The following is a 12800-nucleotide window of genomic DNA, read 5'->3' on the forward strand; positions in this document are numbered from 1 at the left end:
ATTTAGTCTCCCATTAAAAAAATTTTAAAAGAAGGAAAAAATCTGAAAACTTTGGAAGAATCTCATGTTGGATTAAAACTGCCGATCTGTGAAACCTTTTGCATCATGCAGAATTAGCTTTTGTTACATAACAACCTCTATTTAAGGCACTTTGTTAAATTTCTGATGTCTTATCTGGGTTACTTTAATATTACAGGGTCAACTTGGCGAAGGACTAGCTGTAGAAGCAGAGAAGGCACTATCAAATCTGTTGTGCTTCAATACGGAGAGAGTTATTCGGATGAAGTTTATTGAAGGGTGCTTAGAAAACCTTGCAAAGAACTGGTTAGTACATTACCTTTATTCATTGTGCACTCATGTGAACCCAATTTAATTATGAATGTCAAAGACTTATTTGTTTGGTTCTTATGTAAATTACTTGAGATTTTCTGTTTTTGTACCAACTTTTTTATGTGAAACAACTTTTGAGATTCTGTTTCTTCTTCTGTATAACTGGAATTTAAAGACGAGTTGATTATATAGTTCTTCAGTTATGACAGGATTTTGTCCAGAGTAGTTTTAAGATATTTTTGCAGGTTGCTATTTGTGGTAAATGATTTATATTATTATCCACTTTTGTGGACGTGAGGTAGCAGATATATAAGTTACTAAGACACACTTTACAGCAGTGTTAACACAACACAGTAACTGATTTTGAAATTTGAGGGTCTCGTTGTTGTGCTTTCATAGTTCAAATCCTCCTATCACAACTTCTAAAACACAAATAGCAGCCATCATAATATAAAATATGTTTCAAAAAAGTTCATTGGTATAAATATGTAAATTTCCATGGCTGGTGTCAAATTCCATTACAATCCTTCTGAGTGTACTGCATGTCGTGGCTTCTCTCATCATAGGCACACCTAGCTCAGTGCCTGCTATACAGTGTTTCCTAGTGCCGACCAGTGTGCTGGCAAAGGCGTACACCAGCACGTTCACTCTCCCTCCAAATGCCCCACCGTTGTTGGTACTGGAGATGCAAACGACACCCGCAGTTGTTGGTACTGAAGATGCAAACGACAATGGGACAGAGGCAGGAAGCTGGACATAGAGATCAGATGGGAGTCACAGCTGTGGAGGATGGCATACTCCCAGCCGTACCCCACTATCTGCCATGCGAGAGCAGAGGTACGCCCTCCCGAAAACACTGCGTAGTCCTGAGGGCATCTCTTGGGGTGATGAAGGCAATGGCGATGGTGGGTCCAGATTCATCGGTTCAGGGAGCGTGATGGCAGAGGCGAGGGTGCAGTGTCCATAGGCTCATCCTGGGCTGCCGTGGCGGCACCCGCAGGTGGCTGCAAGGCTGCGTGGTCTTGTGAGGCCGTGAATCTGGGAGAATAAGAGCAGCAGAATCCCGAGGCAAACTACAAACGCAAATTTGATTTTGGTGGCAGCACTTCAAACCATCAGGACCTCTAATTAGATACATATATGTGCCAATGCATTTCTTGATTTCACCTCACTCCTAGTGCTGATGTCTGCCAAAAACTCTGTAAAGAACAAGATCACGCAGTGCAAAGTGATACTTGTGGAACATCAGTGGCACTGGATGCTGCAATGGGTGGAGCAAGTGAAGCAGCATCTGATGGCAGCGGCCGTGCAGAAATTCCGCCGGTGATGGTCCATTGTGTGGATGGGAGTGATGACAAGGAGTTGCAATGCCTGTTCCTGTGTGTGGGAATTGCGAAGCTTGGCCATCTGTTGTTTAAAAGTGCATACGAAGCATTCTGCTCCTCCTTTGGATCGGGGGTGAAATGGAACACTTGTTAGATGATGAATGCCATTTAGTTCACAAAACTGTTCTAAGTCATATGACATGAACTGAGGTCTGCTGTCCATAACAATGACTTCAGGCAATACTTGAATGCAAAAAACTGAAGACAACCCTGGAATGGTGCTACGTGACGTGCTAGAGTTCATAGGCACCGCTACTTGCTAAAAGAGTCCACCAGTATGAGCCAACAAATGTTCCGAAATGGTCCTGCAAAGTCAATGTGCACTCATTGCCGTGGCAGTTGAGTTTTAGGCAAAGCTGCAAATGTGTGTGGCGGAGCTGATTGGTTGTCTGCGCATGTGTGACACTGTGATGTCATCTGTTCAATGTAGGCATCCATGCCCTGCCAAGTACAATGCCAGCATGCTAACTGTTTAGTGCGAACAATTCTTCAATGTCCTTGGTGAAGCAGTTGTGACACACCCTTTTGCAACTCTGTGGGAATGAGCTTCACACCTTGTTGTACAAAAGATTATGCCAATGAGCAAAGTATCGGTGCACTACTGAGTTCTGAATACTGTTCAGTGAGCGAGGCCAAGACGTGTGACTGTAATGCAACAAAATCTTCAGATCAAGACTCGCTTCCGTGGCCTATGTTGTCTTCAGCATACTTTACAGCAGTGTTCACCCACTGAAACAATGCATTTTGAGATTAAAGACTCTCACCAAAACCCATTCCACACCAAGAAGCCTATTTGCTTCAGCCTAGCCATGGATTTCTGATGAGCAGTCTTGCTCCAGATATGCCAAGGGTCACACTGAGACCTTCACATATCAAAATTACCCTCCCCACCCTGTCCATAAACAGATCTTCCATGCCTTAACTACCCAGTAATCTATCACTCCCCACATATCTAGTGACCAGCCACAAAAAGCCCCCCTTCATTGTGACTCAGTACCACACTGGACTGGAGCGACTAAATCACATTCTCTTCTGGGTTTCAACTGCTTATCAACATGCTGTGAAGTGAGGTGTCCCCTCTACCCCACCCACAATGGTATACTATCATCCACCCAAGATATGCAAAATCATTGCCAGCCTGGACATCACCCCTGCTCCCAACCCTTTGCCCCATGGCTCATATCCTTAAATTAGAAATATATGCAGGACCTGTCTCATACATTCTCCCGCTACCATGTACTCCAGGTATGTCACAGGCATCTCTTACACCATCAAAGGGAGAACCACCTGTGAAAGCGGCTATGTGATCTGCAAACTTGGCTGCGAACACTGTTTAGCATTGTACGTGGACATGATCTTAACAGGGTGTCAGTCTGCATGAATGACCATCGATAAAAGGTGGCAGAGAGATTTGGATTACCAAATTAGTTGAGCATGTTGGCCAACATGATGTGTTAACTTCAATGATTGCTGCATAGCCTGTGCCATCCGGGTTCTTACACAACCACTGCCTTTTTCATACTGTGCAGATGTCCCTGAAACGTATTCTTCATTCATGTCACCAGCCCCCTCCCCCTGGCCTTAAATTTCACTAGTCCTTGACTTGCATCTGCATCTCTCTCTCTCTCTCTCTCTCTCTCTCTCTCTCTCTGTGTGTGTGTGTGTGTGTGTGTGTGTGTGTGTGTTTTATTCTGTTTTGTTTTTATATTATCTAGCAGTCTTCTTTCAGTGTGCTGAATTTGTTAATTTGTAAATAACTTATTGTTCTTCATTGTAAGTTAATAATCCTGACCTGCTGTACTTCCTGTAAAGAGTGAAAATAACCTTGTAACACAATATAGATATGGACTTCTTCTCCTCTGCACCTGCTTCTGTGCTAGAAAGTGTAAATCCAAGTAGTGTTGCAACTTTCTACAAAATTATGTTGAAATACATCTTCGGGTATCAGGTTATATTGAACTTCTTGTATTAGACGGCAGTAGCACTTTTTAATACACACGTGAACTCAACATTGTATCTTCACAGTACATCAAGATTGAAAGTCTGTGACAGAAGACACCATACATCAAAAATGAATGAAAGCTACACAATGACCCCCTAAAATTGCCAAGGTATTCGTGATGTCATCACGATTGTCGCCAGTGTCCTCCTTTCATGGAGTGCTTCGTATTTCCAAGGTGGCATCCAAAGACATGAAATAAACCACCGACCAGCACTACTGCAGAGCTTGTTTTCCTAGCTTGCAGATATGCTGCAGCCATTCCCCATCAGGTTACATGCAATAACAAGAAAACAAATTCCCATACAGCATATCATTTTAAACTTATTGGTAAAATTAACTTTCGTGATGGTGATCATCATTCATCACTTTTGTACATGTCGTGCAACACATGACTTCACCAGAGTGTTACGTTACACACTACAAATCTCTTCCCTTAAGGCGAATGGTGTCATCGCTATTACAAAACACCAATAAACAGTGTCCATTTAGAACCAACTTTAACATTTTTAAATAAATTTTTGGACAAGTTGTGCCTTTGATGGTGTCACTTTTTAAGCTTAATGACCAAAACTGTTAATATATTTTCTTTATATTAATGAGAATTATCAATTTTTGAAAACTAATGCAATGGGATGGATAAAAAAATCCACTCACCCAGCGGCGGCATGAGAATACACATATAAAGGTAATTAAATTTGCAAGCTTTCGGAGCCAGTGGCTTCTACTGGCAGAATGATTGAAGGAGAAGAAAGAGGGGCAAGGGAAAGGGAATGATGACATTTAGAAAATGGGGAGAGTTTGGAAAAGTCACCCAGAACCCCAGGTCAGGGGAGACGTACTGGGCAGGATGAGAATGAAAGACTGATTTTTGGGGACTGCACCAGACAAGGTTTGAAGTCCTGAGAACCTAAAGGTGGAAAATAGGGTATACACAAGATAGAGATTACTGCCAAAACATTGTGCACAAGCTAATAAAAGCAGAAAGCTAAATGCATTGTGCATTGTAAGTGGTAGAGGTGTAGGGAGGGGCGGGGGGGAATAGACAGGTCAGAAAATAAAATATATAAAAAATTAAAAGGGAATGAAGAAAGGAGTAGTTTTGCGAAAAATGGTGAGACCGAAGAATGTAAATTAAGGCCAGGTGGGTGACGAGAACCAAAGACATGCTGCAGTGGCAGTTCTCACCTGCAGAGTTATGAGAAACTAGTGTTTGGGGGAAGAGTTCAGATGGTATGTCTGGTGAAACAGGCACAGAGATCGCAACTGTCATGTTGTAGAGGAAGCTCTTCAATGGGATAATGTTTGTACCAGTATACACTCTCTGCCTATGCCACTTCAACTGGGTGGTAATCAAGCTGACATAAAAGGCTGAACAGTGTTTCCATTACTGCTGGTACATGGCGAGTCGTTTCACAGGTGACTCTTCCTTTAATAGTATATATTTTGCCATTTACAGGGCTGGTATAGGTGGTAGTAGGAGGGCAACTCGTACAGCAGGAACGATCACAGGTATAAGAGCCATAGGGTAGGGAAACTGGTTGACCTTAACCTCCTTAACCTCTCTGGAGGTCATCTACACACTTCTGTCCCAATTACCCCTACTAACAAACAACAGTACATACATTTTTACAGTTGCCATCCTTTCCATGTCAAATGTTTCCTCCCTTTACAGCCTTGTCATTCAAGGCAAACGTATTTGTTCGGATGCAAACTCTTCACAGTACCACACCACCATTCTCACCTCAGCCTTCACTGAACATAAATTACCCCACCAGCCTTGTTGAAAAGCAAATGTCCCTGGTCATCACATCCAATCCTGGTAGTGGTGAATCCTCCAAAAAATGACTTAGAAGTATACCTTGTGTCACTCAGTGTTATTCTGGTCTTGAAAGTATTAATCAGCTACTTCAACAGTGCTGTGACTTACTAAAATCATGCCACCAAATGAGGTCTATTGTGTGTGACATTTTGCCCACCACACCTAGAATAGCTTTTTGCCGCCCTCCCAATATTCCCCCATTTCCACGCCTCGTACCCCTGTGACCATCCCTGCTGTAAGACTTGCCCCATGCACCCTCCTATCATCAGCTACACCAGCCCATAATTGGTAAAACATATATTATCAAAAGGAGAGGCACCTGTGTAATGACACACATCATATGTCAGCTGTTAATGCAAATGCTGTTTGGCCTTTTACATTGGTGTGACTGCCATCAAGTTATCAGTTAGGATGAATGGGCGTAGGCAGAAGGTGTATACTGACAACATACAATATCTTGTGAAAAAGCATGCCCTACAACATGATAAGTCATGATCACGTTGCCTGTTTCACTACATGTGGCATCTGGATTCTTCCCCTCAGACATCAGTTTCTGCCAGAAGAAGGAACCACTGGCTCCGAAAGCTTGCAAATTTAAATGCCTTGAGAAGTGTGTTCTCCTGCTGCCACTTGGTGAGCAGATTTTTTATTAGTCTTTTTGCATAACACACCTCCTTTGTAATAAATATTGTTTCATCTGACTTTATTTTGACAACTCTAAAAATGTGACATCTTCAATTCTATGACTATATCTTGGGCTTGACCTAGCATTAATTGATCAATCATCCCTACAGTGTCATTATTAATTTAATATGAATACAGATTCTCATAGTGACTTACACTCCTTACAAATTGTGATCATTTATCAATTTTACATTATCTCTGATAAAGTAGTCACATATCTTTCTTAATCGACAATACTTGTGTTATTCAAGATAAGTGTTCAACACTTATTAGGACTAGTGAAACATCAAACTTTTGCCATTTGTTAACTACTTCTGGAAATTGCTTTTGTTCTGCCTCTTGGGCTGTCCTGAGAAAATAGGTAACCATCCCACCTTCCACCCCAATGATCCCTCCATGGGAGGTACTTCACTGGGGAACTGGAAAGTGGAGATAATCACCAATCCTACAGAACTGTCACCCCTGGCTTCAGTTCCACAGGCCCCAAGAATTGGTTCTAACCCCCTATTGTTGACAGCTTACAGGGAAGGAAGTAACATAAATAGTAATTCCATCCATTTGATTAATTAAATTATTAAAGTAGCTCAGGCTTTGTTAGTCACACCAAACACTCCATTTATTATTTCCCATTTGTAATCAAAAGTGGGAAAACTAGCTGAATTATTTACACTAAATTAAGCTAACTGTGGTATCAACGTTCGATACCACACTTGTTAGGGGTTGCAGTTATCAACCATGGTCCATATTAGTATCGTTGGACCCGCAAGTCACGACCAGCAAGTTTCTAAAGAGCTCTCGTCCTCTCTTGCTTGTGATGTCAAGTAGTAAAGTAGCATAGCCTTCAGCTGATAGGAAGCAACCTCTAATGAGGTGCTTCGTAATGTATGGCCTAAGTGAGCCCTCAATAGCTATCTGTTCATAATTATATGTATGCAGCCAAGAAGAATCCTGTGCAACCAATTAAGTATAGTATATATTACTTTTACCAACAACTTCTAATTATTTTAGTCGTTGCAGATCCAGACCTTGCAGCCAGCACCTTATCGACGTTACTTACAAACCTGCTGTGGTTTGTGTGTTTCTATTTAGCATTGGCGATGACTTGTTCGTCGTCATCGTCATAACGCTAACATCCCCTAAAAGTCTATCGAAACCCTATCACCAATCTTAACCAACCACTAAAGGTATAAATATCCCTGACATAAAACTTTTAATAAACAATATCACTACTTAAGTCATTTTAGGCTGGTTTCCTCATCATACACGTACGAGATGCATTAGAACATTTAGAAGTAAATAATGCTTTTAATTTTCGTAGGACTGCCTTTGAACCAGAGGAGTCACATATTTTGAATAGTTAATAACTTTTTGTTGTCAAACGTTCTTTAATTAATTATTTATTGCTCCATGAATGATGACTAGCATACAATGCTCAGATACTTAAGTCATTAAATTATTAATTTAACATACAGACTAGATTATCAAACTTGGGTAGGTTCATCTACTTTGCTAACAACACTACCTTCCTTTTCTTTATGTATTCTGAGGTAACATACTGTTATTGTATTCTGAATCTGCACTTGGTTTCTGAGCTTCCTTCTGTACTGTATACATTGTACCACTCTGTACATAATCACTAATTACTTAGCTATGTGCTGCTGTAACTCTGAATTAACTCATACACTGAAGTGCCAACGAAACTGGTAGAAATATGTAAACAGGCAGAATATAGCGCTGTGGTTGGCAACGCCTGTATAAGACAACAAGTGTCTGGTGCATTTGTTATATCGGCTACTGCTGGTACAATGGCAGGTTATCAAGATTAAAGTGAGTTTGAATGTGGTGTTACATCAGTGCATGAGTGATGGGGCTCAGCATCTCCAAGGCAGTGATGAAGTGGGAATTTTCCCATATAGCAATTTCACAAGTGTGCCGCGAATATCAGGAATCCGGTAAAATATCAAATCTCTGACATTGCTGTGGCTGGAAAAGATCCTCCTAGAATGGGGCCAATGATGACTCAAGAGAATAATCCAACATGACAGAAGTGCAACCCTTCCACAAATTGTGGCAGATTTCAATGCTGGGGCCATCAACAAGTGTCAGTGTGTGAACCATTCAGCGGAACATAATTGATATGGGCTTTCAGAGACAAAGGCCCACTTGTGTACCCTTGATGACTGCATGACACAAAGCTTTACATCTCGCCTGGGCCTGTCAACACTGACATTGGACTGTTGATGACTGGAAACATGTTGCCTGGTCAGACGAGTCTTGTTTAAAGTTGTCAAGCAGATGGATGTGTACAGGTATGGAGCCTGCATATCAGCAGGTGACTGTTCAAGCTGGTGGAGGCTCTGTAATGGTGTGGGACGTGTTCAGGTGGAGTGATATGAGACCCCTGATATGTCTGGATATGACTCTGACATGCGACATGTACGTAAGCATCCTGTATGACCACCTGCATCCATTCACGTCCATTGTGCATTCCAACGGACTTAGGCAATTCCAGCAGTACAGTGTGATACCCCACACATCCATAATTGCTACTGAGTGGCTCCAGGAACACTCTTCTGAGTTTAAACACTTCCACTGACCACCAAACTCTCCAGATATGAACAGTATTGATCATATCCGGAATGCCTTCCAATGTGCTGTTCAGAAGAGATCTCCATCCCCTGGTACTGTTACGGATTTATGGACAGCACTGCAGGATTCATGTTGTCAGTTCCCTCCAGCACTACTTAAAGATGCAGCACTTCTGCATGCTCGCGGGTGCCCTACACAGTATTAGGCAGGTTCAGTGTGTATCTTTGAGAATCCTACACACTTATTTATTGCTCATAATTTATAAATAATTGAATACTTCCCTTACTTCCCCTGTCAAACATGATGGTGCTAACAACCAGTAAACAATTCACTTAGGTATTGTAGCTTGTCTGCTGATCACGTACTTAATATCAATAATGGAAGTGACAGCTGGGTCATTCCATGTCAAGTCACCCAGGCCTTGACACCAACCATGTCAGATTTTGATGAAACTTGGTACAATTACTTCTTTTATCATCCTGGAAGCACTTGTAAAATTTTTTTGCTCTATCTCTTATAGTTTTTTTTTAATAAATTTTTAAAGTTTTTAGATTTGGCGTTGTTTCAGCAGTCGGAAATCGTAGCGTAAACGTGTCCTCACAACTAAAAAAATTTGTATATTAAAGAATACTCAAGATATCAGTATGAAATTTTGGAATAAGTTTGTGTATTATATCTAAATGTTAAAAAAAATTACCATAAAGATATATTAAAATCTCCCAAATGAAAAAAAAGTTAAAAGTTTTTTTAAGCTAATGGATGTTTAGTTTTACAAAAACTGCAATATCTAGAGTCTCAGACCTGATAGAAAGCTCAAATTTGTTTTAAAATACTCTTAATTGTATAGGCTATTAGATAAAAGAAAAATTATGTTGGCTTTTTAACCTGTTTAGTAGTTATCTAATTTTTAAAATAATATTAATTATATTTTAAAAATAAAATGTACCAAGTGACTTAGACACCGAAAATAAGTTTTAGTGCTTGGATAGTATTTTATTAAGTTTATTCGAACTTTCAGTAAGTACTGTTACTTAGTTTACAGAGATTCTTTTCCAATATCCTATAAAAGTAACCAGAACAGTAATCAGACCAAAAGTGAAATCAGTATGTCAGATATTCAAACCTGTAGCACAGGGTTATTTAAAAAATCTGACTGTTTCCAAACAACCTACACACCTTCAAAAAAGTTACAACCGGTATCTGAATTGAGTGAGGAAGAAAAAGATTTGATCCACTTACGATATGGAATTAATCTGTGTGAATTTAAGAATATATGTTCACACCACAGCTACTACTTTTTAAATGTTTTTGAAAAGTATCAAACAATATGTGTAGACCCACTAAAAAAACACAGAAAGCCCATCAAAAAATCGTTGAGAAGTGTAGGCTTGGATCTTTTTAAACAATTATTAAAAAAAAATTTTAGCATAAAACCTGGACAAAAGCTTTGCTCAACATGCCGTAACTTTTGTGAGGAAAAATTAAGAGTTGAAGTCAATGAAAGTGAAACGGATGATGAAGTCATGGTTGAATTAGAATCATTGGAATCCAGAAATGAATCCCTCGTACAAACAAACATTGCTCTTGATAATTTAGGTTTAACACCGATAAAGCTTCATGGCTTGTCAGAACAAAGTATAGGGTCTTATTTTAAAAGGAAGGTTAATTTTGATGTAATGATTTCTCTTATGAAAGAGATTATTTCATCTGTTGGGAGGTCTAGAAAAATCCAGATTCTGACCTTGGCTCCAGATTCTTGGAGTCGAAATAAAGTGATGAAAGAATTTAATGTAAATGAGTACATGGTGTGACAAGCTAGAAAGCTAAAATCTGAAAAGGGTATTTTGGAAACTCCTGGTCCAAAAAAAGGTAAAACTCTTTCTGAAAATACAGTAAGACTTGTAACAGATTTTTATGAAAAGGATGAAAGTTCCAGAGTGCTACCTGGAACAGAAGACAAAGTAAGTGTTCAAAAAAATGTGTACATGCATAAAAGACTCATTTTGTGTAACTTGAGAGAACTCTGTTATTCTTTCAAATGGGAGAATCCCGAGGTAGAAGTAGGATTTTCAAAATTTTGTTTCTTGAGACCTAAATGGTGTATCCTTGCTGGTGCTGCAGGCACACACACTGTATGTGTATGCAGTATCCACCAGAATGTTAAACTACTACTGGATGCTGTGAAAATTGAAGAATCTTAAAAAGACCTAATTAAGATGCTTGTGTGCAACACGGAAAACCAAAACTGTATGCTACATCATTGCGACAGCTGTCCTGCAAATACTGCACTGAGTACTTAACTGAAAAACTAAGTGAAGATTATGATTTAGAAGAAGAAATTGTAATCAGTCAGTGGGTTAACACAGACAGGGCAGAAATGATCAAACAGTCTATCAGTGCTGAAGACTACATTTCTTTATTGGTTAGGTCATTGGAAAAGCTCACCCCGCACTCGTTTATAGCAAAATCCCAATCAGCAGCCTTTAAAAGATTGAAAGAAGACCCACCACCCAAAACAGCAATTATTGTGATGAATTTCAGTGAAAATTATTCCTTTGTTATACAAAATGAGATCCAAAGTTACCACTGGAATAGAGGTGGTTGTACTCTACACCCAGTTGGAGTTTTTGTAAGAAATGAGGAAAACAATGTTTTTGTTTCCAACCACTGTTTTACTAGTGATGACCAAGAACATGACACTGATTTTGTTAATTTTGTACAAAAATAAATTACAAAGTGGCTGTCATTACATCATACTGACATTGACTCAGTTCAATACTTTGCAGATGGTTGTACAAAAATAGAAACAGTTTTAAAAATTTGACTGAACACTTGAGAGACTTTAATTTGAAGGCCCAACACTGTTTTTTTTTTTGCAACAAGTCATGGGAAGTCAATTTGTGATGGCCTAGGAGGAACTATTAAAAGAATTTTAAGGAAAGCCAGTCTACAGCTTTCAGACGAAGAACAAATAATGACAGCAATCGATGTGTACAAGTTTTGTGAAAAAAATATTGAAAACATTCATTTTCACTTTATTGACAAAAAAGAAGCTGATTTGCTACGGTTAAAACTAGAAAAACATTTTTCAGCAACCCGAACCATTTGTCGAACAAGAAGTTTTTATAACTTCAAACCACTTCCGACAAACAACCTTGAAATTAGAAGGACTACAGATAGTGTAAAACCCTTCTTAGTCTTTTCTTTCCATTCTTCTTCTGATTGGGTTCGTGTTGAACCATCCATAAATAGCTATGTGGCTGCAAATTATGATGGTAACTGGTACTTTGGACTGGTAAAAACAATATTCAATGATGAAGATGATGCAGAAATTCTATTTCTACATCCTTCAGGACCAGCTGCATCATTTTATTGGTCTGAAAGAGAAGATTCTTGCATAGTGCCTTTGGAGCACATAGTCTATGTAGTAGACGCACCTCAATCAAGCGGCACTGGAAGAATGTATTACTTAAAAAAAGACTGTATCAAAAGAACTGAAAGCTCTGGTATGAAGTGGAAAAACAGTTTGAATCAGCATTAATGTTTATTAAAAAGACAAAATTACTCAAAAAATTCAATGTTTCATGCAATCAGTTGTGTTATACATAGGTGTCGTAAGTACACTATCTTTGTACATAATTCTAATGTAATCTACTAAAATTAATAAACATGTTAAAAAGCCATCATTATTTTTATTTTATCAAGTAACCTATATGTTTAAGAGTAAATTAAAACAAATTTGAGCATTCTATCAGGTCTGAGACTCTAGATATTGCAATTCTTATAAAACAAAACATCCATTAAAAAGAGAGAGAGAGAGAGAGAGAGAGAGAGAGAGAGAGAGAGAGAGAGAGAGAGAGAGAGAAATACATATATATTTTTTTTCATAGAAAATATTGATATATTTTAATAGTATCATTTTATCTTCAAATATGTATAATAAATAAACTTGATGCAAAAATTCATGATGTTACCTAAAAGAGTTTTTAAG

At 39.0% G+C, this 12800-nt stretch overlaps 1 protein-coding gene across 1 annotated transcript in view; it reads left to right on the plus strand.

Annotated features, from left to right (window-relative positions):
- Positions 1–12800, plus strand: part of LOC124602586 (ubiquitin carboxyl-terminal hydrolase 34) — a 499996-nt gene that overhangs the window by 114634 nt on the left and 372562 nt on the right. The window contains exon 16 of the mRNA XM_047136330.1: positions 197–324. Coding sequence (XP_046992286.1) covers positions 197–324 — 128 coding nt within the window. The remainder of the gene's footprint in view (positions 1–196; positions 325–12800) is intronic.

This window comes from Schistocerca americana, chromosome 1 (genome assembly GCF_021461395.2).
Source record: "Schistocerca americana isolate TAMUIC-IGC-003095 chromosome 1, iqSchAmer2.1, whole genome shotgun sequence".
Classification (NCBI taxonomy): Eukaryota; Metazoa; Arthropoda; class Insecta; order Orthoptera; family Acrididae; genus Schistocerca; species Schistocerca americana.